We start from the raw sequence: 25093 nt of genomic DNA, 5'->3' as shown, positions 1-25093 counted from the left end.
CTGGCATTTCATCACGCTGATTCAGGAATTACTATAACAACATAGATAACATTAGATCATGCAGTCTTGTGTTCTCGGACCGTGTTCTGAGACTTCGCATCGCAGCCACACATAAAGCAGTGTACAGTATAGTCGCCTCCCAACTTGGCGTAACACTTTCCCTACCTATAGCAAAAGTGACATCTGTTATCTTTGTTCCTGGCGGCGGTGACTGGCCAGAGCTGCTTATGATGTAGGTACTCCTGGCCTACCCTCTTTCTCTCCCACTCCTCATAGCCCCTTCACAAACACCTCCCGTATTTGCAGTACATTCTCTCATCCCTTATTCTCTTTCTCATTCCCTCCTTCCTTACCTCTGCTCTGGAAAGAAGGAAACGTTTCTCTCTCTCTTAGCCCCGTGGATGAAACTTTAGTAAAAATACTGTATTAATAATTATGTAGTACATGTGATTATTGTACATTATCTCTCAAAGAACATTATGGTGTGGTGGGGACTAATTAACCTGCTAAAAATAGTCACTGAAAAAAAAAAAAAAATCTGACACGAGGAGCGATTCTTAAAAGTGTGTGTGTGTGTGTGTGTGTGTGTGTGTGTGTGTGATGAAACCCTATCACCTGAATAGAACAATATATATTTTTTTTCCCTTTTCGTATCATCTTTTTCCTCTAAACACACAGATAAAGACAAGAATGAGATAACTGACAGATGATAAGTATCCATGTCTGTTAGAGAGGCCGTGTGTGTGCGTGTGTGTGTGTACGTGTGCATATGTGTGTGCGTGTGTACTAGGACAAATCTATGGTTTCTACGATCCCTAAAGTACCTCAGTCTGTCCACTTAGAAACAGACAAACAGACGGAAAGAGGAAGTGTGAAGGTAGACAACCACTGCGGGGAGACAGCCAGTCCCCGCTTCATTCAGGCCAGCGGGAGTGACAGCGGCGAACGGACAGGCTGAACTCTTGCAGCGATAACAGAAACGTGGTCTTATTTCCGTGTTTCCAAATAGACAGCTGAGCAAATAGTCTTCTACGACGTCTCTAACCCCTATGAAAGCCTACAATAGTGACTGCAAACACACATCAGACCGTAGCTAGACACGCGGCTCTGAAACTTACATTGAGAACAGAAAAATGAGTTAACTTCGTGATGTTGGTTTAGTGGTGTATCGGTGCTGTCCAATGTGTGTGTTGCAGGCTATGCTGGCAAGAGCTAAACTGTTATAAATCATTTTGTTGTTGGCAGTTAGTAGTTGCAGTACTTCCACGTCTAGTTGGTTGGTTGGTTGGTTTCTTTCCTCACATATGCGTTGCGTTATTCGTTCTCGCCAAGTTCTTCTCCTCCTCCTCTTCTTGAAGACACCAGCAAGGAGAAAAATGCGTGCTGTGTGTGTGTGTGTGTGTGTGTGTGTGTGTGTGTGTGTGTGTGTGTGTGTGTGTGTGTGTGTGTGTGTGTGTGTGTGTGTGTGTGTGTGATGTGACTTTGCTGTACATGTTGCGAGGAATCTGTTCTTTTGTCACTCGTGTGTTTGCCTGACAAGAGTGTGTGTGTGTGTGTGTGTCTGTGATTCAAAACAACACAACAACAACAACAACAAACTTCGCCAAACTCAAAACCTTCCGCTGCGGTGTACACGTCCAGTACACGTCATGCTCATGGTATATACAAGTTTTGATGTGGTACAGCCGAGGAGCGGTGCAGGGCGGGCCGTGACTGGCAACTGCCATCACCAAGTCACTGCCACTGTCACTGCAGCGCACCACTGCACCATCCACTGCCGGAACCCACCACCAACACCACCGCCCGGCTGTGTGTGTGTGTGTGTGTGTGTGTGTGTGTGTGTGTGTGTGTCGCCCTCCGCCCTGCAGTGACGAGCGGCATGAGCGGTGACAAGTGTGTGGCGATGTTTGATGTTTGGTGGAAAATATTATTAAAGATTTAAAGGTTCCAAGAAAGAAGTTTAGAAAAACTTAAGAAATGTTAAAAAAGAAATATGATCATTTGACAGTCTTAAAAAAAAAAAAATAAATAAATAAATAAAAAAAACTGACAATGTAATATTTGATTTTAACTACAGTCTTGGTGGTGGTGTTGGTGGTGGTGGTGGTGGTGGTAGTGGTGCAAGGCATTCCCCTCAGTGCTGGTGTCCCCGGGGGGTGCGGGGCGGCGAGGGTGTTGTGGAGTGCACCAATGGCGGGCGTACAAAAATCCTCAAGAAAAACAAGAGCAACAATGAGAGCGGCGCGGCGCGGCGCAGCAGCGGTGGCGGCGCCTGCGGTGCCTTAACGCCTAGCATCTAGCGCTGGTGTTGTTATGTACACGGCTACGGAGGCTACGAGTTGAGCTGTAAACAAGAGTCGGAAAGCCTTGTTCTGTCCGGCCACAAGCGGTGCATACAAACACGCGTCGTTTTGACAATTATTACTGACTGTGATCAACGTCTCACTCTAGGTAGTAGTTGTGTAGTATTACTGTCACGCCGGCGCCTCCCGCCGGGCCGAGGCGGCGAGGGGCGCCACGTATCTATAGATCTATATATATCTAACTATATATATATTTATTTATATATATATATATATAACTTGGATTCAACAATTCCACAACAAAGGCCATTCTCTAGTGGCGGGTGCAGCCTTGACCTGGCCCGCCCCGCGCCCGTCACCAGGGAGGGCGCCGCCGCGCCGGGTCACCGCTGTGGTGTGTGGGGCTGCTCTCCCTCGCGCACCGGACTGCGGGGTGACCAGGTCAGCCTCAGGGAGTGGCGCCCCAGCACCAGGCCTCGGAGGGTCAACAGGTGCTAAATGCATCCCCCGTGGGGGCGCTGGTGGCGGGGGGTGGCGCACCCACCGGGGATCATTGGAAAAAGGCCTCCAAGTGTGTATGGGCCGGGGGAAAACTGCACGCGGAGTGGGGTGGAGGGAGGGATGTGTTGTGTGAGTGTGGGGTGTGGGCAGGTGAGGGGTGAGAAAGGGCCGTGGTGACGGCCGTCAGACAGCACTGCAGGGGCGGGGTTCAGGGGGGGCCGGGGGCGCGGCGTTTAGTTGGCGGCCGTCTGGGTGGAGGAGAATGAGAAGCGTCTGAGGTTGGGCGTGTCGTACTCCTCCATGCTCATGGTGCGCTGCCGGCGTGGGCGTGTCTCGTCGTCTGTGGAGGAGCCGCTGAAGGTGCGCTGGCGGTCCACGCCACTCAGCGGCAGGGAGGTCAGCACGCCCAGGCCCTTGCAGAACAGCTGCATCGACTGGGCAAACTTCTCAGGCTGCAGGGAGACAGAGAGGAGTGTTGTGGTGAACACCGCTGCCACATGTGCCCTGGCTAACCACTCACACCGAACAGTTCTCGCTGAGGCAACACTGACACAACACTGCCAGGCACAACACCAACACCCAGAGAGCACAGATGAAGGGAACACTGCTGAACAAAACCAACTGGCGCAGTGAAGAGCCAAAGTGAATCCAACTAAACACTGAGGCAAAGAAAACGCCACAGGGCAGGACTGACGCTAGGACACACCCCCTCAGGCCGCAGGGACACAACCCACGCAGAACACACACACAACTCTCAAACACTTCTGTGCTTCACCTGCACTATTTCAAGTCTTTAATTAAGTTTCTACAAAATCTTTAAAGGTGTTTTTACGGTTCTAGAGGCAGAGTGACAAGATCTCTACATCATTAACTGGAGAAACTCTTGAAAACCCTGCTAATCATCTCTGTGGCCTTGGAAAATGGTGGTGAGAGAGCAAAACGTTTCTGAATACTGCCACTCACACACACACACACACACACACACACACACACACACACACACACACCAAACCACTAACAACACATCAACTCACGCATTCGGCCAGCACATCTCCAACATCATCAATCTTGAGCAGCGACGCCTTCTGCTTGTTACAGCTCTGGTGCATGGTGTGGACTGTGTGGACGTGAGAAGCCTTGGCCCCTGTCACCAGCAGCGTCTCCACCTTCAGCTTGGCCTCCAGCTTGCCGGACAGATCAGAACGCCTGGCGGAGAAGAAAATTATTAGCGTTTGTTAGAGAGGTGAATGGAGGAAAGGTAAGGAAGATTGGAGAATAAAAGAGCCAAGTTAAGAATGTTTCAGGGAAAAGAGTTAGTAGTGTTTGTTAGAGAGGCAGGAAGGTTAGGAGTGGAAAGTTAGCAGTGTTTGTGGGAGAGGTAAAGGAAGGGAGATGCAGATGATTGGGAAAAAAAAGGAGTTAAAGGTAAGTTAGGAATGTTTCAGGGAGTTGATGGGAAGGTAGTAGTGCTTTTTAGAGAAGAAGGAAGGTTAGGAGTGGGAAGTTAGCAGCGTTTGTAAGAGAGGTATAGGGAAATAGATAGGTGGAAAATGGAAGCAGGTAGGAATGTTTCAGAGTTGACAAGAAGAATACAAAAAACAAAAGATGACAGGAACAAGTGAAGATGTCTCGAAAATGTCATATAGTGATTAATTAAGGGAAGAAGGACCAAATAGGAGCAAAACACTAAATAAATAAATGGAAAAAAAATTAACAGATATCGCAATTTCTAGCGAATATAAAAAAAAAAAAAAGATAAAAGATGACTGAGGAACAAGTAAAAAAAAGTTTCAAAAACGTCTAAGATAAAAATATAAAAAATATAGGAACACCAACTTTTAAGGAATATAAAGGAAAGATGACTGAAGAAATGAAGAAAAAGTAAAAGAAATACAGAATTAATGAAGAGAATGTGACTGAAGGAACAATTAAAAGATGCCACAAAATTAGCAAAGAAAAGGATGACCATACACACACACACACACACACACACACACACACACACACACACACACACACACAAGCATTCAAGTGGGCGTTTTTTTTAATCTTTTCTATTTTTTTGCCCTTTCCTACATAACACACACACACACACACACACACACACGGGAGCAGGGAGGCGCAGTACTCACTTAAGGAAAGCTTCAACGTATTTCCTGAGGTTCTTGGGGTTGATCTTGCTCTGAAGGCGGTCCTGGTACTCCTTGATGAGCCTCTCCTTGTTCTCGGCGGAGTCCAGTTGCTGTTTGGATTGCAAGAGCGGATTAGCGACTGTGAGTGTTTGTGTCGATTGGTGCGTGTGTTTGTGTGTGTGTGTGTGTGTGTGTTTTTAGGTATTATTCTATTTTTTTTTTAGTTTTCAGCTCTAGTTTTGATTTTATTGGTGAATTTTTTAGATTAGTGTATATATATTTTTTTTAATCGTGTTTGTGAACTTCATTTTTTTTTTTTTTTTTTTTTGGCTATTTCTTGTTTTTTACTTTATTTTTCTTATGGTTTTAATGCATGTTTATTTAAGGCAATTTATCTATTAATTCTCCTTAGTGTGTGAATATGAAGCTATATTTGATCATTTTTATTAATAAGTTAAGCTAAATGTGTGTGTGTGTGTGTGTGTGTGTGTGTGTGTGTGTGTGTGTGTGTGTGTGTGTGTGTGTGTGTGTGTGTGTGTGTGTGTGATTTTGGATATGTCCGAAAACAAAATTTAAGCATATCACTTCATAAAACAGCCAATTCATCTCAAGTGTGTCTCAAATCCATTGAAACACACTTACTTCTCATGTCGCGGCTTCACTTTCAAGCCTCGCAACATCAATTTCCACCAATAGGATTTCTTTTTGTGGTCATAAGTGGAGCCAATCGAAAATTTTTACCTTAATAATCAGTGTGTGTGTGTTTAATTAAGTTCCTCATTCAAGTTAGCGGCACAGCGATGGTTGGTGAGAGTAACCTTCGTCTCTTCCTGTGTGTTTGTCCATCTCAGTCTTTCCTCCGCTCATAAACTGTGCCACACTCCTAAACACTTCACTACTTTCCCAAGGCTCTGGTTGAAGTGACACGGATTTTCAAGGCTGTTGCTATGGTTCCAAAGGGTCTAGTTGAAGTGACAAGATCTTTCAAAGTTCTAGTTGAAGTGACACGTGTTTTCAAAAAATGCTCTGGTTGAAGTGACAGGGTTTTTAAAGGCGTTTTTACGGTTCCAAAGACTCTAGTTGAAGTGACACGTGTTTTCAAAGGCTCTAGTTGAAGTGACAGGGTTTTTAAGGGTGGTTTTACGGTTCCAAAGACTCTAATTGAAGTGACACGTGTTTTCAAAGGTTCTGGTTGAAGTGAAGCTGATTTCTAAGAGAGCATTTATGGTTCAAAATGTTCCAGTAACTCTAGTTGACGTGACACGGGTTTTTAAAGGCTCTAGTTGAAGTGATGCAAGTTGAAGTGATGCAAGTTTTGACCCCAGCTAAGATAGACGGACCAAAAATATTTCAGTACACGACGCAAAGACTGAGAGAAAACGAGAACAGGGGAAGAGAGAGTGGGAATCTTGACTGCCTACCACCGCTGTGCCTGGTTAGTGGTGTGTGCCCGAGGATTAAAAGTTAGTGGTGTTGTGATGGTGTCCCAAGGTTAGTAACAAGTGAGACCCCGTAAGTGTTAGTGGTGGTGACTACTTCTACGAGTTAAAGATTGATGTTAGTGTGTTCTTTGGTTAATAATTTTCGTTATATTTATAGTCAGGTTCTTTGTGAATTGTGAAGTTAATGCTGTGTTTATTTTTGTTTATTTTTTGGGTGTTTTTTTTTTTTATCTTTTTGGGGCCGTGAATGAAATACTGAAAACACAAAATTGGTAACTGAAAAAAATATAGATAAAAATGAAAATAAATGAAAAAAAAGTGATTTTCAGTATAACATTCCCGGGTAAAGTTTCCAAAATCAAAACAAAAAAGTACAAAAAACGATAACCCTTGAAAAAAAAAAAAAAGCTTAGTTACAAAAGAGGAAAAACGAAAAAGAAAATACATACCAATTATCTTCACAAATAAACCACATCACGTTTATTTAAATTTCACTCAAGTTCGTCACTTTTAAGAAAATTTAGTTACGTAACATTTTAATCAAACGAGTCAAAAAACGAAACACAAATGGAAAGAAAAAAAAAATAATAAAGAAAAAAAACTTCGCATGGAGCCTGTGTTGGTGTTATCATTAATATCTCAATGTTGTGTTAGTGTTGTGTTAATGTGTTGTACTTACCATGAACACATTAGACATACTTAGGTGTAGGTGACTAGGTGTTAAGGGAAACTGTACAGTGTTAGACTAACTTACTTTAATGGACTGTGGAGGAGAAGGTTGGAAAAAAGAAAAAAAAAAAGAAAAAGAAGAAAAACAGGTGCAGGGAGGTGAGTTCCTTCTCCCAGCACCAGTATTTCTATTAACCTTCTCCTCCAACTTGTCTGAATGTCTGAACGGTTATGTGCTGTGTTCTGTATCTGTTCTGGTTTGTTCTTGCTGCGATGTGCTTGTCAATATATCTCACCTATACTTTCAGGGCGTCTGTCTCACTAAGGGGTGGGCAAATTGTGGTTCAGGGTTCATTTTATTGGTTTTACGTTGAGTTTACGTGGGATGTGGGAAGCTCTTAGCACAGATACCGATAAAGACAGTGTGTGTGTGTGTGTGTGTGTGTGTGTGTGTGTGTGTGTGTGTGTGTGTGTGTGTGTGTGTGTGTGTGTGTGTGCGTGTGCGTGTGTGCGTGTGCGTGCTGAGAGCTTTCCAGTATGTGTTTTATGCTGCCAGTCAATTGAGCAGTTTATTTAAGAAGGAGTATTATATCCCCCTCTCATGTAAGTTAGTCTGTCTCTTCAATCACTGCAAGGCTACATGGTCAGTCTGGCTCACACTTCAGGGTCTCTTGGGGCAGTGTAAGCAAACGTGTTATTTAAATATTTTGGGTCCTTTTAGTATTCTTGATGTTTTTGCTATCACTATGAGTAACTTGACCTTGCTATCAACTCAAAACCCTGAGTAACTTGACCTGTAGCTAAACTTTACAACTCAAAACCCTGTAAACTCGCAACTCAAAAACCCTGTAGCTAAACTTTACAACTCAAAACCCTGTAAACTCACAACTCAAAAGGCTCTGTAGCTAAACTTTACAACTCAAAACCCTGTAATCTCGCAACTCAAAACCCTGTAATCTCGCAACTCAAAACACAGTGACCTCACCCCATACAAAACATTATCTTTACATTACTTTTTTCATTCATTCATTTATTTATTTATTTTTTTTACTTATTATTTTCTCCAAGGCTTCTCTGCCAGACTGAAGAAACAGACTTGCTTACATCTGAGCGTGAGGGACGTCCAAATGTCCTTGTGACCAGTGAAGGCACGAGACACAGGCGAACTAAGGGATATAGAGGCACTAACTGTAAGGCGGTAGTGAGACACACAGAGCAACACCATTTAGAGGGGGTTATTCAGAAACACTTCCACGCAACATCACTATTTTCAAAGGGGTCTGGTTGAAGTGACACGGGTTTTTAAGGGTATTTCTGTGATTCTAGACATGTTAACAAGTTTTTCGCATTTTCAAAGGGGTCTAGTTGAAGTGACACGGGTTTTTAAGGGTATTTCTGTGATTTTAGACATGTTAACAAGTTTTCCGCATTTTCAAAGGGGTCTATTTGAAGTGACACGGGTTTTTAAGAGTGTTTCTGTGATTCTAGTGACATGTTAACAAGTTTTCCACATTTTCAAACGGGTCTAGTTGAAGTGACACGGGTTTTTAAGGGTGTTTCTGTGATTTTAGACATGTTAACAAGTTTTTCGCATTTTCAAAGGGATCTAGTTGAAGTGACACGGGTTTTTAAGGGTATTTCTGTGATTTTAGACATGTTAACAAGTTTTCCGCATTTTCAAAGGGGTCTATTTGAAGTGACACGGGTTTTTAAGAGTGTTTCTGTGATTCTAGTAACATGTTAACAAGTTTTCTGCATTATCAACAGGACAAACACTCTTTAGAACTCGGCTAATCGTCTCTGTGGTCTTTGAAAATGGTCGTGGTGAAAGAGGGAAGTGTTTCTGAATGGAGCACTTGAGTAAGACAGTGGTGGCTCTGTGTGTGTGGGGGTAACGTCGCTGCTCACGTCCTGAGGCAGCGAGAAGCAAACAAATGACTTTCAAAATTGAAATAGAATAAAAATATATACCGACAATTTTTTTTTTCTTGAAGCGAACGATGAAAAAAAGAAAAGAAATGGATTTACGTACATACGAACATTTACCAAACCGCAACAAATACACAATACAAGAAGAAACACGCATATATGTATACATACATACATACATGCACATATAGTACGTAAGTAGATATGTAGCAGTAGTAGCAGTGGCAGTACTTATAAATATGCACAGCGTCTCTTCATATAACGTCATTTCTAACGCGTGTGAGAGAAAATGAGAGAAAAATAAACCCGTTGTAATTTCTCCTTCTCACTGGGACAAGAGTGACTAAAAATTGCGCTTCTGGACACAAGAGAGAGACGTAAGACTCTTGAAACACTTGGACATTTTAACACTTTAGGGACATTTTACACCAGGGAAGCAAGAAAAAACCCACAAATTCCACACCAAAATGACTGGAATGACTAGAAATGACTAGGAATGACTGGGAATGATTGGGAATAACTGGGATAAACATCTTAACATCTCAGAAACAACAACAGGACGTATCTCTCTCTCTCTCATAATAAACATGAATTCAACAGAGGCCTGGAATGACTGGGAATTGGGAATGACTAGGAATGACGTTACATAAGGGCACATTCTCTGTTCTAGTGTTACATTTAGACACTGACACCAAATAAAAAGATTGTTAGTGAGACCAAACAGGCAGACAGGCAGACAGACAGACAGACAGATACATGCAAGATTCTACAGGCAGGAGGAGGAGGAGGAGGAGGAGGAGGAGGAGGAGGAGGAGGAGGAGGAGGAGGAGGAAATATTGATGATAATGATGAAGAAATGGTGAACAGATGAGAAAAACTGAAAGATATGATAAATATAAGAGACAGAAAGAGATTAAATGAAAATGATAAGATGATGGAGTGAAATAGATAAAGATGTGAGGGAAGAGAGATAGTGATGACAAAAGAGGAGATAGAGAACATAATAGAAAGGATGAAAATTAGAATGATGGATGAGAGGATAAATAAAAACGAAAGGAGAAAAAAGATAGAATGAGATAAATAGATGGATAGATAGACATTGATAAAGACTGATAAGGATGATAGAAAAATGAACAAATATGAAATGGAGAAAGAGGATGAAGATAAGGAAAGAGAAGGATGAAAAAATGATGAAAAAAAAGAGAATAGAATGAGATAGACAGAAGAATAGAGATGAATTGAAAAAGACTGATAAGGATGAGAAAAATGAACCAAAAATGAAATGGAGAAAGAGGATGAAGATTAGGAAAGAGAGGGATGAAAAAGAACACTGATAAATATGAGAACAAGCAGTAGAAGAGTAAAGAAGAGGAGAGGAGGGTAAAAAAAAAAAAAAAAAAAAAAAAAAAAAGGAGATTACGCAAGATTATATGCAAAGATCAAGATTAATTAAAAATGGGAAGAATTTTTGAAGCAACATCTGCTAAAATAAAAAGCAAGACATTTTGATATTTTTTAAGGACAATTTGAAATCTCATAAGCAGGAAAACAACGAGGAAAATATTTAGAAAGGGGAGAGAGAGGGAGGGAGGGAAAAAGACTCTAAAAATAAAAAAAAAAATACCAACAGGATTCTTAAAACATTTTCCGGAATTTAAAAAGACTTTGCGAAAATCTCAACACATTTTCTGGCGAGAGATGAATGAATAGCCAAAATTTTTCATTCATTCTCGAAACAAAAAAGAAAAAATACAAACGTGGAATTTATACAAAATACAAAGGGAGAAATTTGGTGGCTGGGTGGGTGAGGAAGAGAGAGAGAAAGAGAAAGAAAATGACAGAGGAAGAGATAGAGAGAGAATGAGGAATAAAAAGATACAGGATAAGAGAATAGAGACAGATAATTAGATAATATGAATAAGTGAGAGAAAAGAGAGAGAGAAAGAGATGAGAGATGCAGGAGTGAGTGAGTGAGTGAGTGAGTGAGTGAGTGAGTGAGAAAGAGAGCTTCAGATTTAGAGAAAAATTAACATGTTTGCAAAGAGAGAGAGAGAGAGAGAGAGAGAGAGAGAGAGAGAGAGAGAGAGAGAGAGAGAGAGAGAGAGAGAGAGAGAGAGAGAGAGAGAGAGAGAGAGAGAGAGAAACAGCAAAGGAGTGAGATAAGAGAAACAAATGACTGAATGAATGAATGAACGAGAGCGAGAGCGAGAGAGAGAGAGAGAGAGAGAGAGAGAGAGAGAGAGAGAGAGAGAGAGAGAGAGGAGCTTGGGATATATCAAAAGAAACAAGCATAAAAGGCAAGTCAGCAATCGAGACAAGTTAAATCAAACAGCATAGAAAGCACCAGTCAGTTTAAGTCAGGTTAGGTTAGGTTAGGTTAAGTTAGGTTAGGTTAGGAGCGCTAAGCGGTAAGTAAGGGGGGTCTGTGATGGTAGGAGAAGGGGAATAGAGTGATCTAGGAGACTACAATACCTCAATCAAGCGCTGGGATGTCCAATATAGAACACATGTGAAGGGGCGAGAGGAGAGACAGAGAGAGACGGGGAGAGAGAGAGAGAGGCATTGTTTATCACGGCATTGTTATCATTATTACACAATGACACATGAGAGAGAGAGAGAGAGAGAGAGAGAGAGAGAGAGAGAGAGAGAGAGAGAGAGAGAGAGAGAGAGAGAGAGAGAGAGAGAGAGAGAGAGAGAGAGAGAGAGAGAGAGAGAGAATCATAATTGTAGCAAACTAGAAATTAAATCAAATACAGAAATAACAGAATGGGCGGGAGAAAATGAGGAAAAAAAGGGAAAAAATAGAGAAATAGAATAGAACAGAAAAAAAAAAGAAACTGAAGGAAAGTAGAAATAGGGTAAACAGAAACAACATAGAGGAAAACTGATGAAGGAATGGAAAAGGAAGAAAAATAAGATAAATAGAGAGAAATATGCATTAAAAATATACAAAAGCTAAAAATGCAAATGGAAATAATATTAGAAAAAGATTCTGAATAGGAAAAAAAAAATGGAAAAAAAACAAAACAAAAAAACAAAGCATTAAATAAAGAAGGAAAATCATTGAAATCTGGAAACATAAGCTTTACAAAGAGCAAAATTAAAACAATGGAAAAAATCTGCAAACAAGCTTTATTTTTTTTATATGAGGGAAAGAAAAAAAAAGGAAAAAAAGAGGAAAAAGGAAAATCTGCAAAAATAAAATAGAGGAAAAGAGGAAAAATAATAAGAGTAGAGAGAGAAAAGAGAGATAATAAAGAAGGGAATAATTTATATATACAGAACAAAATATTAATGAAAAGAAAAAAAAAAGTAAATGAATAAATAAGTAAAATAAAAAAAGGAAGAATCGAGAGAGAGAGAGAGAGAGAGAGAGAGAGAGAGAGAGAGAGAGAGAGAGAGAGAGAGAGAGAGAGAGAGAGAGAGAGAGAGAGAGAGAAACAAGGAACAGAACCAGGAAAAAGGAAAAGAAGAAAATAAGAGAAAAACAATAATAACAACATCACAACTCTACTCTGTCAATTAGTCAAAAAAAAAAAAAAAAAAAAAAAAGAAAAGAAAAAGGAAAACCGCATAGTATAAAAACAAACACACACACACACACACACATACAAACACACACACACATACATACACACACATTCACACATACACTTGGGGGAAAAAACGTGCTGTAATTAATGGTGGGAACAAGAACAACAAGGAACAACAACAGCAACATTAATAACACGGTGAGATGAATTCCAGCACAGCAAAAATTAATGCGCCACTGAAAAAGAAAGAGACAATGATGCTGCAGTAGTAGTAGTAGTAGTAGTAGTAGTAGTGATAGTGGTGGTGGTGGTGGTGGTACAACAGCGATATCTTAGTCATACATCAATTAATAGCACATTCAAATACACAGTTGGCAACCTCCTCACACGTGCTTAGTTCAGGGTACAGTTGTTAAAGGCAAATATTCAGCCTTTTAATTAATTCCTATGTTTTTTTGTTTTTTTCGTTTTTTTTTATCTTTTATTTTTATTTCTTCCTATTTATTTTTCATTCTTCTATTCATCTGTGCCTTCATTTATATTCAAACTAAGAATTCCTAGTTTGTTTTCTCTATTACAACTATTGTTTTTTTTTTTACATCAATATCACCATTTGTACTGAAACTATAACATATTCTATTATTTTCATTCATTTTCTTCTATCTCCTTTCAATCTTCTATCAGTATAACTCATTTTACATTTTTTTGGCTATTTTTCTTTTTTTCGCTAACATTTTCTATTTTTTTTCAATCTTCTTTCATTCCTCTATCAATATATAACCCATTTTTACATTTTTTAACTATTTTTGAATTTTTTTCCTTCCAACCTATTTTTGTACACGATTCTCACCTTTCCTCAAATCATCAACCTTTTTCTCTTATTTTTTCCTATTCTTTTTCTATTCTCCTATCCACATAACCCATTTCTTCTCTAATTCCTTCACTCCTATTCAAAGTTACCACAATTTTCCCTATTTGTAATCCATTTCAACATCGACCTATCCCTTTTACTCTTTTCTTGTATTTTTCCTCCTATTCTTTTCCATTCTCCTATCCACATAACCCATTTCTTCACTAAATTCCCTCACTCCTATTTCCTCCCTTACCCATTATTCCTCATCCCCGCCTTTTCAATCTCCCATCCAGGTGACCCATTAACCTCCCATTTGACGTAGCCCATTCATTTCCCCCATAATTCTTGCCCATTTTTATCTTCCCTTGTGTCAAAGCGCCATTATTTTCATTCACTTTGCCTGAACCAAGAGTGTGAGGAGGAACCATAGAGAGCATAGTGGGGGAGCACAGCAAGGGGTGGAGGAGGACGGGGTTGGAAAGGGGAGACACTGAAACTAGGAGGAGGAGGAGGAGGAGGAGGAGGAGGAGGAGGAGGAGGAGGAGGAGGAGGAGGGCTGTCCAGGGCCGCTACCTGACTGAGCATCTGTAAAAGAGTAATATAATGTCATTCACACCTGTTTGTTGTGTTCATGCTCTCTCTCTCTCTCTCTCTCTCTCTCTCTCTCTCTTGCTCATTTGCTTTCATTTTCTCTCTTTCATATTTTTGGTCTATTTCTTTTTTCTTTTTTCTTTGTTTCCTAATGTCTGTCTGTCTGTCTGTCTCTGTCCTTTTCTCTCTCTCTCTCTCTCTCTCTCTCTCTCTCTCTCTCTCTCTCTCTCTCTCTCTCTCTCATTAAAAATCTCATAACTGACGTCTAATGTCCTTCAGTGTGTGTGTGTGTGTGTGTGTGTGTGTGTGTGTGTGTGTGTGTGTGTGTGTGTGTGTGTGTGTGTGTGTGTGTGTGTGTGACCTTGCTATGTCCTCTCCAGTCACCACAAATAATAATGTCATGTCACTATTTTGTATCATCATCATCATCATCATCAATAACACCAACAAACACACAACAACATGAAAAAAATAAATAAATAAATATATAACAGAACGATAGAGGAAACAAGAGACAACAACAACAACAACAACAACGACAGCAACAACGATAGCAACACTCAAGAAGACACACACACACACACACACACACACACACACACACACACACACACACACACACACACACACACACACACACAGTCATTATCACTCAAAAGGACAGGAAATTAATGAAGAAACACACAACACACACACACACACACACACACACACACACACACACACACACACCTAGTTCATTAAATTTAACATCCTGCAAGACATAGAAGGATAATTTATAAAAGAACATGAATATTAATCTTGCCCTTCAATATTTACAGAACCTGATAACGATGGAGGAGAAAAAAAGAGGAGGAAGAGGAGGAAGAAGAGGAGGAGGAAGAAGAGGAAGAGGAGCTTAAGACAAATCCAAATTAATCTTCATATTAAAATAGGGAAAGGTGAAAATATTGATAGATTCCTAAGAAATCAGTAATTATTTTCTATGCTAATTTTTGTAAAGGATTATGAAGTAATATAGTGAAATAATAAGATTAATTGAGAGAGTAATGATAATAATAATAGTAAAATATTTCATGAGTAATTAATTAATTAATGAAAGGGAAGAGACATAGAAGTAATAATAGTAATGATGATAGTAGTAGTAGTAGTAGAGGTATTAGTAGTAGTAGAAGTAGAGATGGTAAGAATAATAGTCAAATATTTAATAATTATAATCAAATGAGCTTCTTGTGTCAATTAATAAAGGAAGAGAGGAAAGAATTAGACTCTATAATAGAAGAGAAGATAATAGGAATGAGAGATTTCATAATAGTAGAAAAGATGGAAAAAAATATTAGATCTCATAATAATAATAATAATAATAATAATAATAATAATAATGATAATAGTGATACATTTCATCATAATAATCACACAAAAACCCAGCATCATTATATATCACACCTTCAAAATAAAAAAAAAAAATTAAAGTACATGAATAGCCTTAACAATAGTAATAGTAATAGTAATAGTAATAGTAGTGAGGACAACTTACATGGCCAAACTTGTGGAAGATGAGGTACTGTTCAGCGGTGGGGTGCATCCCGACACTGTTCAGCTTCCACGAGATGATCTGAGGAACACAAACACGTCACTAACACGTCAGGATCATGTCAGTAATACCTCATCAACATGTCACCAACACGTCACAACTAATTTCACACGTCTTACACGTCATAACTCACTCCCCATCTCTTAAGAACATGTCAATTCACTCCACACCTCTTAAAGAACATGTCAACTCACTCCACACCTCTTAAGAACACGTCACCACTTACTCATCTCTTAAGAACATGTCAACTCACTTCTCTCCTCTCCTCTCCTCCCCTCTAACCTAACCTTACCTTACCTAACCTAACCTAACTTAACACCTCACAACTCACTCCTCACCACTTCAGTAGCAGAACGTGTCTCCATATTCACTCTGGTGACTATTTGGTGATTCTATACACCTTCAGAAACTCATGTGGGGGATTAAAATAGTGAAGACTGTCTATATGTCTGTCTGTCTGTCTGTTTGTTTGTTTGCCTGTCTTCTACTTCAGGAGGAGGAGGAGGAGGAGGAGGAGGAGGAGGAGGAGGAGGAGGAGGAGGAGGAGGAGGAGGAGAGGATAATAAGGAAGGGAATAATTTATATATACAAGTAAATGAGAGGAGGAGGATTAGGATTAGGAGGAGGAGGAGGAGGAGGAGGAGGAGGAGGAGGAGGAGGAGGAGGAGAAGAGTGTGGGAAAGGCAGGAGGGAACCTTGTGGAATGCATCAAATTTCTCCGTCTTAGGTTGCACTTACAATACATAACCTTGAGGAGTTTGTCAGAAAATTCTTGTGTTTTTTATGTAAGACAGACAAACAGACAGACAGACAGACAGATAGATAGATAGATAGATAGACAGACAGACAGATAGATAGTCCCTTTCTCTTGTTTTCTCTCTATTTCTAGCTCTTTTTCTCTCCCTCTCTCTAACTTTCTATCTCTCCATCTTCTCTCATTAGAATATAATAGATAGACCTTCTCTCTCTTGTGCTCTCTCCATCTCTCCTCTCTTCTTTCTCTCTAGTTTCTCTATCTCCATTTTCTTTCTCTCATTAGAATATAACTTAGTATAAAAATGCAGTTTTGTTACTCTCTCTCTCTCTCTCTCTCTCTCTCTCTTCTGGTACTATCATATCACACACACACACACACACACACACACACACACACACACACACACACACACACACACACACACACACACACAACCACCAAAACCACCACCACAAACCACCCTCATCCACTCATCCACCACTCCACCCACCTTGTCCTTGAAGTGCTCCATCACCCCAGCGGTAGTGGAGGTGCAGTGGATGAGGATGAGCCCCATACACCTGTCAGGGTAAGCCATGCCAAAACGCGCCAGGATGTTAGCCCCGGCACCCTCGCCAAGACCAATGACCAGCTTCACTTTCAGCTGATCCAGAACAGCAATGAGGTCCTCGGCTATTATCTGCATGGTCGGGAACACGTAGCTGTGGGAATAGGGAGGTGTGAGGTAACGGGAGACGGGAGAGACGGAGAGAGACAGAGAGTGTGTTGTGTTGTGTTTGTTTGTTTGTGTGTGTGTGTGTGTGTGTGTGTATTTGGTGATTAATAAGTTCTGTTCCATTTATCATTGTGTGGGTGCGTGTGTGTATGTTTGCGTGCGTGCGTGTGTGTGTGTATGTTTGCGTGCGTGCGTGCGTGCGTGTAAGCATATTACAACATACAGCAGAAAAAAAAAAAATTTGCCTCCTCATAACACGTGGTAAAAAAAAAAAGCAGAAAAATAATGTTAAATTCACTCACATCCTTCTCATCCATCCATAACCCACGTAACCCAGAACAAAACTCACACACCACCACCACCACCACCACCAGTAAGGGCAGTAGTGGCGGAGATATGACCAAGGGACCAAGGGAAGTCAAGCAAGGGGGGTGTGACTGTAGCAAGGCCGAGCAGAGATGAGGTGATGGCTGGGCCCGAGGAGGGTGTCTTGTTGGAAGGGGCGGTAATGGACCCCTAGAAATGCAAAATGTCTATATTCTATGCAAGCTGTGAGAGAGAGAGAGAGAGCTAAGTTACCCTCTATCAATACGAGAAACTCCACTAATGTCTCATGCCTTAATAAACCACACGTACCTTGGTCTGGGAGTGAAGGAATGAAGGAAGGAATAAAAAAAAAGGGAAGAAGAGGAGAAACAATGACAGATTAACACAGCAACACCAGAAACACCAACACAATTTACCGCCATATTCAAAAACACTTCCTTCTCTCACCACGACCTTTTTAAGCACTACAAAGACTATTAGCCCGAGTTCTAAAGAGTGTTTGTCCTGTTGATGATGCAGAAAACTTGCTAACGTGTCACTAGATTTACAGACACATTTTTAATTCCTTCAGTATTGGGACGCATTTTTCTACCTTGATATTTTGGTGTAATTAAACGATTTTACTTGCATTAGGAAGGGTCTATGGAGGTCAGAAGATTAATGGCCAGAGTCTTCACTAGTTTAATCCCCCACATGAGTTTCTGAAGCTGTATAAAATCGCCAAATAGTCACCAGAATGGATATGGAAACGCGTCATGCTACTGAAGAGATTAAAAACCCTTGTCACTTCAACTAGAGGCCTCTGGAAATAGTGAAAGCGAGACGAGGAAGTGTTTTTAAATAATATGCTCCATCAGACACATTGATATACACACAGGTGGTGCAAACATGGCCCCTCTGACTGGCCAAGGGTGGAAGATAGTGCGACTGAGACTGATAAGGTTGAGATACGTAATACTTAAAGAAATGTAAAGTAAAATGCTGTTCTCTTTTACTGATTGTTTTTGTTAATTTGTGTTTAGTGAGTGTACGGTGTGGTGAGGACAGTGCTATGGTGGTCAAGATTAAGTTAAGTTTTTTTTTTCCAAATACTCTTGTGATAAATAAATAAATAAATAAGAATAGATCAATAAACAAACCTCAGATTAATTACGAGTGAAGTGAAGTTACAGGTCAACACAGTGTTAAGCTGGTCAAAAGGAACACTACAATTTCGAAACATGAATAACAAGAAACACAATTAAAATAAAAATGTAGTGATTGTGGCCAGAGAGAGAGAGAGAGAGAGAGAGAGAGAGAGAGAGAGAGAGAGAGAGAGAGAGAGAGAGAGAGAGAGAGAGAGAGAGAGAACATAGGATTGCAAGAAAAAGGAGGAATAAAACAAATTTGGAATGAAAATTAGTAAATATTAGTCATTTAAATAATATGTTTGTGTAATATAACGATGGTTGCTCTCTCTCTCTCTCTCTCTCTCTCTCTCTCTCTCTCTCTCTCTCTCTCTCTCTCTCTCTCTCTCTCTCATTTAACGCCTCACTCCTCCATCGTTACACTTCCCTTCCCTCACTCTCTCTCTCTCTCTCTCTCTCTCTCTCTCGTGAAATATGAATCTACTCTCCTATTCAGTTCACGAGAGAGAGAGAGAGAGAGAGAGAGAGAGAGAGAGAGAGAGAGAGAGAGAGAGAGAGAGAGAGAGAGAGAAAGAGATGCATTCGCTTTTAGATTTCAAAGGCGATCTCTCTCTCTCTCTCTCTCTCTCTCTCTCTCTCTCTCTCTCTCTCTCTGTCCTCTATATGTCTTACTTTCCTCCTCTTCCTCCTCCTCCCCCTTTCACTTCCTTCCTCTCCTCCTCCTCTTCCTCCTCCTTGTAGAACACGACGCCTTTAAGGTTACTGACTCTCTCTCTCTCTCTCTCTCTCTCTCTCTCTCTCTCTCTCTCTCTCTCATACACTTATATTCATTATTCCGTATATATTCATCAACTTGCCTCCAGAGAGAGAGAGAGAGAGAGAGAGAGAGAGAGAGAGAGAGAGAGAGAGAGAGAGAGAGAGAGAGAGAGAGAGAGATCCCCTCTTCTTTTGTTTTAGATCTTCCAATGTTTCCATCATTCATCCCTCCTCCTCCTCCTCCTCCTCCTCCTCCTCCTCCTCCTCCTCCTCCTCCTCCTCTTCTTCCTCTAAGTCTTGTATCATCATTCTTCCTCCTCTTCCATATTTGTTTTATCTTTTCTTCCTCCTCCTCCTCTTAGTCTTACATCTCTCCTCCTCCTCCTCCTCCTCGTCTCTTCCTCCCACACGTGTCGGCTTCCCTCAGTGCCTTCTTTTCAAATCCCAGAGAGAGAGAGAGAGAGAGAGAGAGAGAGAGAGAGAGAGAGAGAGAGAGTGATCGAAGTAAGGGGTGCCAGTGACGTCATAAGTCTAGAATGACGTCAATGGCAACTCTCTCTCTCTCTCTCTCTCTTGAAGCAAACTTTCCTCTTCTAAATGTAAGTAAATGTGAAAAGAATGAGTGGCAAAAATAACTTCTTTACTTCTCAAAAGGCTCTCTAAAAAGTTTTATTTAATGCACGCAGCGAATATAAACATTTGAATTTACCGGGATCACTGTGGCATAAGGCGGCGTCGTACAGGTTGGAGGAATTATCGTACTTGGATTTATTTATCTATTTATTTATTTATCTATTTATTATTATTGTTATTTATTTCGTATTTAATTCTTCGGCGTCGTACAGGTTGGAGAAATTATTATGTTTTTTTTTCATTTATTATTATTTTTTTTTTTTCGTATTTCGTTCCTGAGTCTCGTAAAAGTTGCGATGTTTATGATGAACGTTGAAAATAATCAAGATGGGAGTTAATGTAAGCGGTGTTGTGAATATCAGTGGTTCTAGATGGTTACACCCAAGATGAGCTTAGGTGGTGATAAGGGTCCTAATATGCCCACCACTATAAATAAAATTGCCTGCGCCACTAATGGGTGAAAGCTGAACACCGCTTCCCACATACTCTCCAAGTGTGCCTAAAGGAGCTATAGGCCTTAACATAAAAATAAATAAATAAATAAAAAAATGTAAGAAAATCGTTAACTCAAAAAAACAATACATACGTTTAATAATTCTCCTTCATAACCAACGAAAACAAGAGAAAAAAATAGAGAAAAAGTATCATAAACTTCTGAAAACAATATACACACTTAAACTTTTCTCTTATACCGAATGAAAACAGAAAAAAACAGGAAAAAGAGAAAAAATGAAAACTCCTCTTATACCGAACGAAAAGGTAAAGCAAAAAGATACCGTACTTTCCTTAAACCGAACGTAGGCCCGGAGCTTCCCTGTGCCCACCTTTCCTTTCCTCACCAGACGAAGCCACGGGGGAAAAAAAACAACAAAGAAGAAAAATGACAAAGAACGAGAAAAACATCAGGAAAAATGGAGGAAAAGAGGACAAAGAAAAGGGAAAATAGAGGAGAGTAGTAATTTGACGCCTGGATGGGAGTGAGAGGGCAGAGATCGATCGAGAGGGAGAGGGAGAGGGAGTGGGAGAGTGGGAGGCAGGTTTCTACTAATTACAAAAAATGGTAACTATATAATGGGTTTCCAATGTTAATAATGAGATACAGAAATGTAAGTGACTGATATAAAGATGAAAGATAAGTGAGTGAGTGAGTGAGTAAGAGTAAGTAAGTAAGTAAGTAAGTAAGTGAGTGAGTGAGTGAGTGAGTGAGTGAGTGAGTGAGTGAGTGAGTGAGTGAGTGAGTGAGCGAGTGAGTGAGCGAGTGACAAGCAAATCCGAGGCTAATGTGGGAGATTCATGATCATGGCAAAAAAAAATAAAAAAAAGTAGATAAAAATGTGGATGAAGACGTAGATAAAAGAGAAACCTTTATAATCATCCCATAATATTCATCTTATTGGTCGTTCATTTGTATATAAAGGAGGGTTTCTGTCCCGTATTACGTTTTTTGTTGATGTTTTGGGAAAGATTTTTTTTTTCTCCTTTTCGTCTTTTTCTTCTTTATTTTTTGATGTGTTGGGAAAGATTAATCTGTTTCTTATTTTCTTTTTTTTTTTCTTTATTTTTTTATGTGTTAGGAAAGATCAGTTTGTTTCTTCTTTCCTTCTTCTCTATTTTTTTCTTGATGTGTTGAGAAAGACTTTTTTCTTCCTTTTCTCTGTCTTCTTCTTCTTTCTCTCTCTCTCTTTTTCTTTTTTTTATTTTGTATGAAAGGAAAACATCAATTTATTTCTACGTTTTCCTATTTCATGACTGACCAAGTATTTTCCCTTTTCCTCTTTTCCTTCTTACTTTCTTCATTTCATTTTTTATGGAGGGAAAACATTAATTTATTTCTTCCTCTTTTTTTCTTTTTCTCTCTTTATTGATCTTGTATGGAAAGGAAAAAGATTAATTTATTTTCTCTTATTCTTTTTTTCCCTCTTTTCCCTTTTTTTCATCTTGTATGGAAAAAGATTAACTTATTTCTTCCTCCTTTTCTTATTTTCTTTTTTTTTTTATCTTGTATGGGAAAAAAGATTAATTTACTTCTTCCTTCCCTCTCTTATTGATCTTCTAAGGAGGGAGAGATTAATTAATTTCTTCTCTCTCTCTCTCTCTCTCTCTCTCTCCTGAGTTCCTATATCAGAGTGACGAATGATCTAAGTTTTCTTTATTTGTTGTTATTGTTCCTTTTTATCGAGTTATTTTGTGTTGATGGTCTTGGGAGAAAATAAAGGACAGAGAAATTACCTTTATATTTCGTCTATTTCTTTGCTATGGATTTTTTTCTTATTATTATTATTGTTATTAATGGGTTTTTCGTATATTGTTATTATTATTATTGGTGTTTTAATTATTATTGTTGTTGTTTTCATCATTATTATTATCATTATTGTTTTTGAAATTTCTGTTCAGTTCTTTTATTTCTCTTTTAGTTTCGTTCATACCATTTTTTTTTTCCTTCTTCTTTCGTCTGCTATTCAAAAATTTATCGATTTATTTATATTTCCCCCAGTAAGTAAAATATCTGTTGAATTCTCCTATTATTTGTCTTTTAGTTTCGTTCACATCAACATTTCTTTTCCATTTCGTCTGTTATTCAAATATTAACCGATTTATTCACATTAACTCCCTATCCTTCACCTACTATCCCAATATTCACCGATTTATCCATATTTCCCCCTCATTTTCTCCAAATTAATTTATTTTTGCCTTTTATTTCAATTCCAGCCAGTCTATGCAAGTCACCGCTCGATCTCCTTTTGTTTACCTTTCCGTTTTCTTTCGCATGTTTCAGACAGACGCTTGTTTCTCTGTCTCTCGCCACAATACCGCTGTCAGAGAGAGAGAGAGAGAGAGAGAGAGAGAGAGAGAGAGAGAGAGAGAGAGAGAGAGAGAGAGAGAGAGAGAGAGAGAGAGAGAGAGAGAGAGAGAGAGAGAGAGAGAGAGAGAGAGAGAGAGAGAGAGAGAGAGAGAGAGGATAAAAGTGTCATTATGTATCTTACTTTCTTTTTCTCCTCTTTCTCTCTCTCTCTCTCTCTCTCTCTCTCTCTCTCTCTCTCTCTCTCTCGATTCCAAGATATCCTCAAAAAGACTCTCCTCTTCTTTCTCTTCCCTCTTCATTCTTCCTCCCTCCTCCTCCTCTTCTTCTAAGTCTCTCTCAACCTGAATTCTTCCTCCCTGGGGCAGAAGTGGAAGCATTATTCACTCCGTCAACATGAGAGAGAGAGAGAGAGAGAGAGAGAGAGAGAGAGAGAGAGAGAGAGAGAGAGAGAGAGAGAGAGGTTTTTTATTTACGTTTCATATTCTACTCTCTCACTATTTCTCTACCAACTCTCTCTCTCTCTCTCTCTCTCTCTCTCTCTAGACACGTGACTTCAGGCCAGCACGTGTCTATAACGCTCCCTCCAGGGCTGCACGCCTCTTCTATAATGCTCGCTCGGTGGCCGGCAGCTGTGTAGGGACCTTCATCTCATAATTATTAGCATTTTTTATTTAATTTCGTCCTTATTTTCTGGTGCGTGTTATGGTTTGAGTAAATATTTTTCTTCATTATTTATTTATTTATTTTTTTTTCGTTTGGTTTCACATTTTAATTATTTGTATTTTTTAGTTTATAATCATATTTATTGTTTTTTTTTTGTTAATTTCTTTTGTAAATACTTTAAATTTCAAGGTTTTATTAATTCAGGCAATCATATCTTACGTCTTTTTAAATTCTTCAGCACTGGGACGCATTTTTACGAATTTTGGTATGATTAGACCATTTTATTGACATTAGGAAGGGTCTATGGAGGTCAGAGGATTAATGGCCACAGTCTTCACTATTTTAACCCCCTCAGTACTGGGACACATTTTTATACCTGCAGATTTATGTACCATTAGACCATTTTATTGACATTAGGAAGGATCTATTGGAGGCCAGAAGATTAATGGCCACAGTCTTCACTATTCTAATACCTTCAATACTGGAATACATTTTTACATCGAGTTTTGTGTACGATTAGACCATTTTATTGACATTAGGAAAGGTTTAAGGAGGCCAGAAGAGTAATGCACACAGCCTTCACCATTTTAATCCCCCAGATGAGTTTCTGAAGCTCTGAAATCACTAAATATTAACCAGAATATGGAAACACGTCATGCTACAGAAGGGGTTAATCTATGACAAAATTTTTAGTCGTTCTTTACATTTTCTATTCAATATCCACCATTTCTCTATTTATTCTTTCTTAATTTTTTTTTTAATATTTACTAATTCTTTTTTTTTCTCCTTCGCAATCGCAAGTGTGCCTGCATTACGCTGCCTGAGTGGCCCAAGCAGGAGGGAGGGAGGGAGAATATCCTGTCTGAGTGGCCAAAACAAACGCACATCGGCGCATGCGTGGCTCAATCTTCAAAGAGGAAATTCAACTATAAGAAGATGCCGTTTTAAAATCTCCTCTTGACCTAAAACCACCTCTCTTCCTCTTCTTCCTTCTGTACTCTCCTCTTCCTCCTCCTCCTCCTCCTCTTCTTTGTCTTTCTCTTCTTTCACCTCATTTCTTTCGTTCTTGTGCCACGTCAGCAGCAGCCAATCAGAGCACGCCTCGCTCGCCTCACCGCCAGCCAATCACAGCGCTTCTTTTTAATTCCACTGTCGTTCCTTTAGGCAATTTTAATGAGGGAAATTTGAAGAGGCGGAGAACAACAACACGCAATAATGGGGAATAAAAGAACGATGGTGAAATAATAAATGAAGAAAATAGAAGAAAAAATGAGAAAATAACAGAATAGATGAATATGAAAGTGAATTTTAAGGAGAAATAAAATAAAATACGAAAATATTAACGCGAGAGAGAGAGAGAGAGAGAGAGAGAGAGAGAGAGAGAGAGAGAGAGAGAGAGAGATAAACAGGTGCGTGAGGGAGATAACAAAAGTAAAAAAATAAATAAATAAATAAAGTAAGAAAAATGAACTTAGACGAGACACGGGCAGGTGTGGAAGTCTGCACAGGTGTCAAATGATTAGTGAAAGTTGGACAGGTAATATTAGCTGAACAAACACAGACAAACCTACACACACACATACACAGACATAAAACAGACACAAACAGACAAAACGTACACAAACCAAGCAAACACACACACACACACACACATACACAGACACACACATAGAAATAGATAGATAACTTATTCACCACAGTATATCATGCACAACCACACAAACAAGTCAAATATAATTAAGTCAACTAAATTTATCCCCTTCAG

At 39.5% G+C, this 25093-nt stretch overlaps 1 protein-coding gene and 2 long non-coding RNA genes across 5 annotated transcripts in view; 1 reads left to right on the top strand and 2 right to left on the bottom strand.

The window, feature by feature from the left end:
* Positions 1 to 404: 404 nt before the first annotated feature.
* The window catches only part of LOC123513729 (uncharacterized protein ZK1073.1-like), a 45129-nt gene continuing 20440 nt past the window's right edge, over positions 405 to 25093 (bottom strand). The window contains exons 5-10 of one of the 3 annotated variants that reach the window (XM_045271131.1): positions 16795 to 17005; positions 15491 to 15568; positions 13936 to 13947; positions 4937 to 5046; positions 3839 to 4010; positions 405 to 3256 (exon numbers count right to left, since the gene is read on the bottom strand). In XM_045271131.1, the coding sequence (XP_045127066.1) occupies positions 3038 to 3256; positions 3839 to 4010; positions 4937 to 5046; positions 13936 to 13947; positions 15491 to 15568; positions 16795 to 17005 (802 nt within the window). In that variant the 3' untranslated portion in view covers positions 405 to 3037. Of the gene's footprint in view, positions 3257 to 3838; positions 4011 to 4936; positions 5047 to 11448; positions 11461 to 13935; positions 13948 to 15490; positions 15569 to 16794; positions 17006 to 25093 lie in introns of all 3 variants that reach the window. The other 2 variants (XM_045271123.1, XM_045271138.1) reach the window with 2 other exon arrangements.
* On the top strand, positions 463 to 14439 carry LOC123513826. The gene is made up of 3 exons (XR_006677456.1): positions 463 to 597; positions 8279 to 8281; positions 14233 to 14439. It is a non-coding gene; the product is annotated as an uncharacterized LOC123513826 (long non-coding RNA).
* LOC123513808 lies at positions 5411 to 8331 on the bottom strand. The gene is made up of 2 exons (XR_006677445.1): positions 7842 to 8331; positions 5411 to 7807 (listed from the first exon to the last, which is right to left on the bottom strand). It is a non-coding gene; the product is annotated as an uncharacterized LOC123513808 (long non-coding RNA).

The sequence above is a fragment of the Portunus trituberculatus genome, chromosome 5 (genome assembly GCF_017591435.1).
Source record: "Portunus trituberculatus isolate SZX2019 chromosome 5, ASM1759143v1, whole genome shotgun sequence".
Classification (NCBI taxonomy): Eukaryota; Metazoa; Arthropoda; class Malacostraca; order Decapoda; family Portunidae; genus Portunus; species Portunus trituberculatus.
This window is presented reverse-complemented; position numbering and strand designations above follow the sequence as displayed.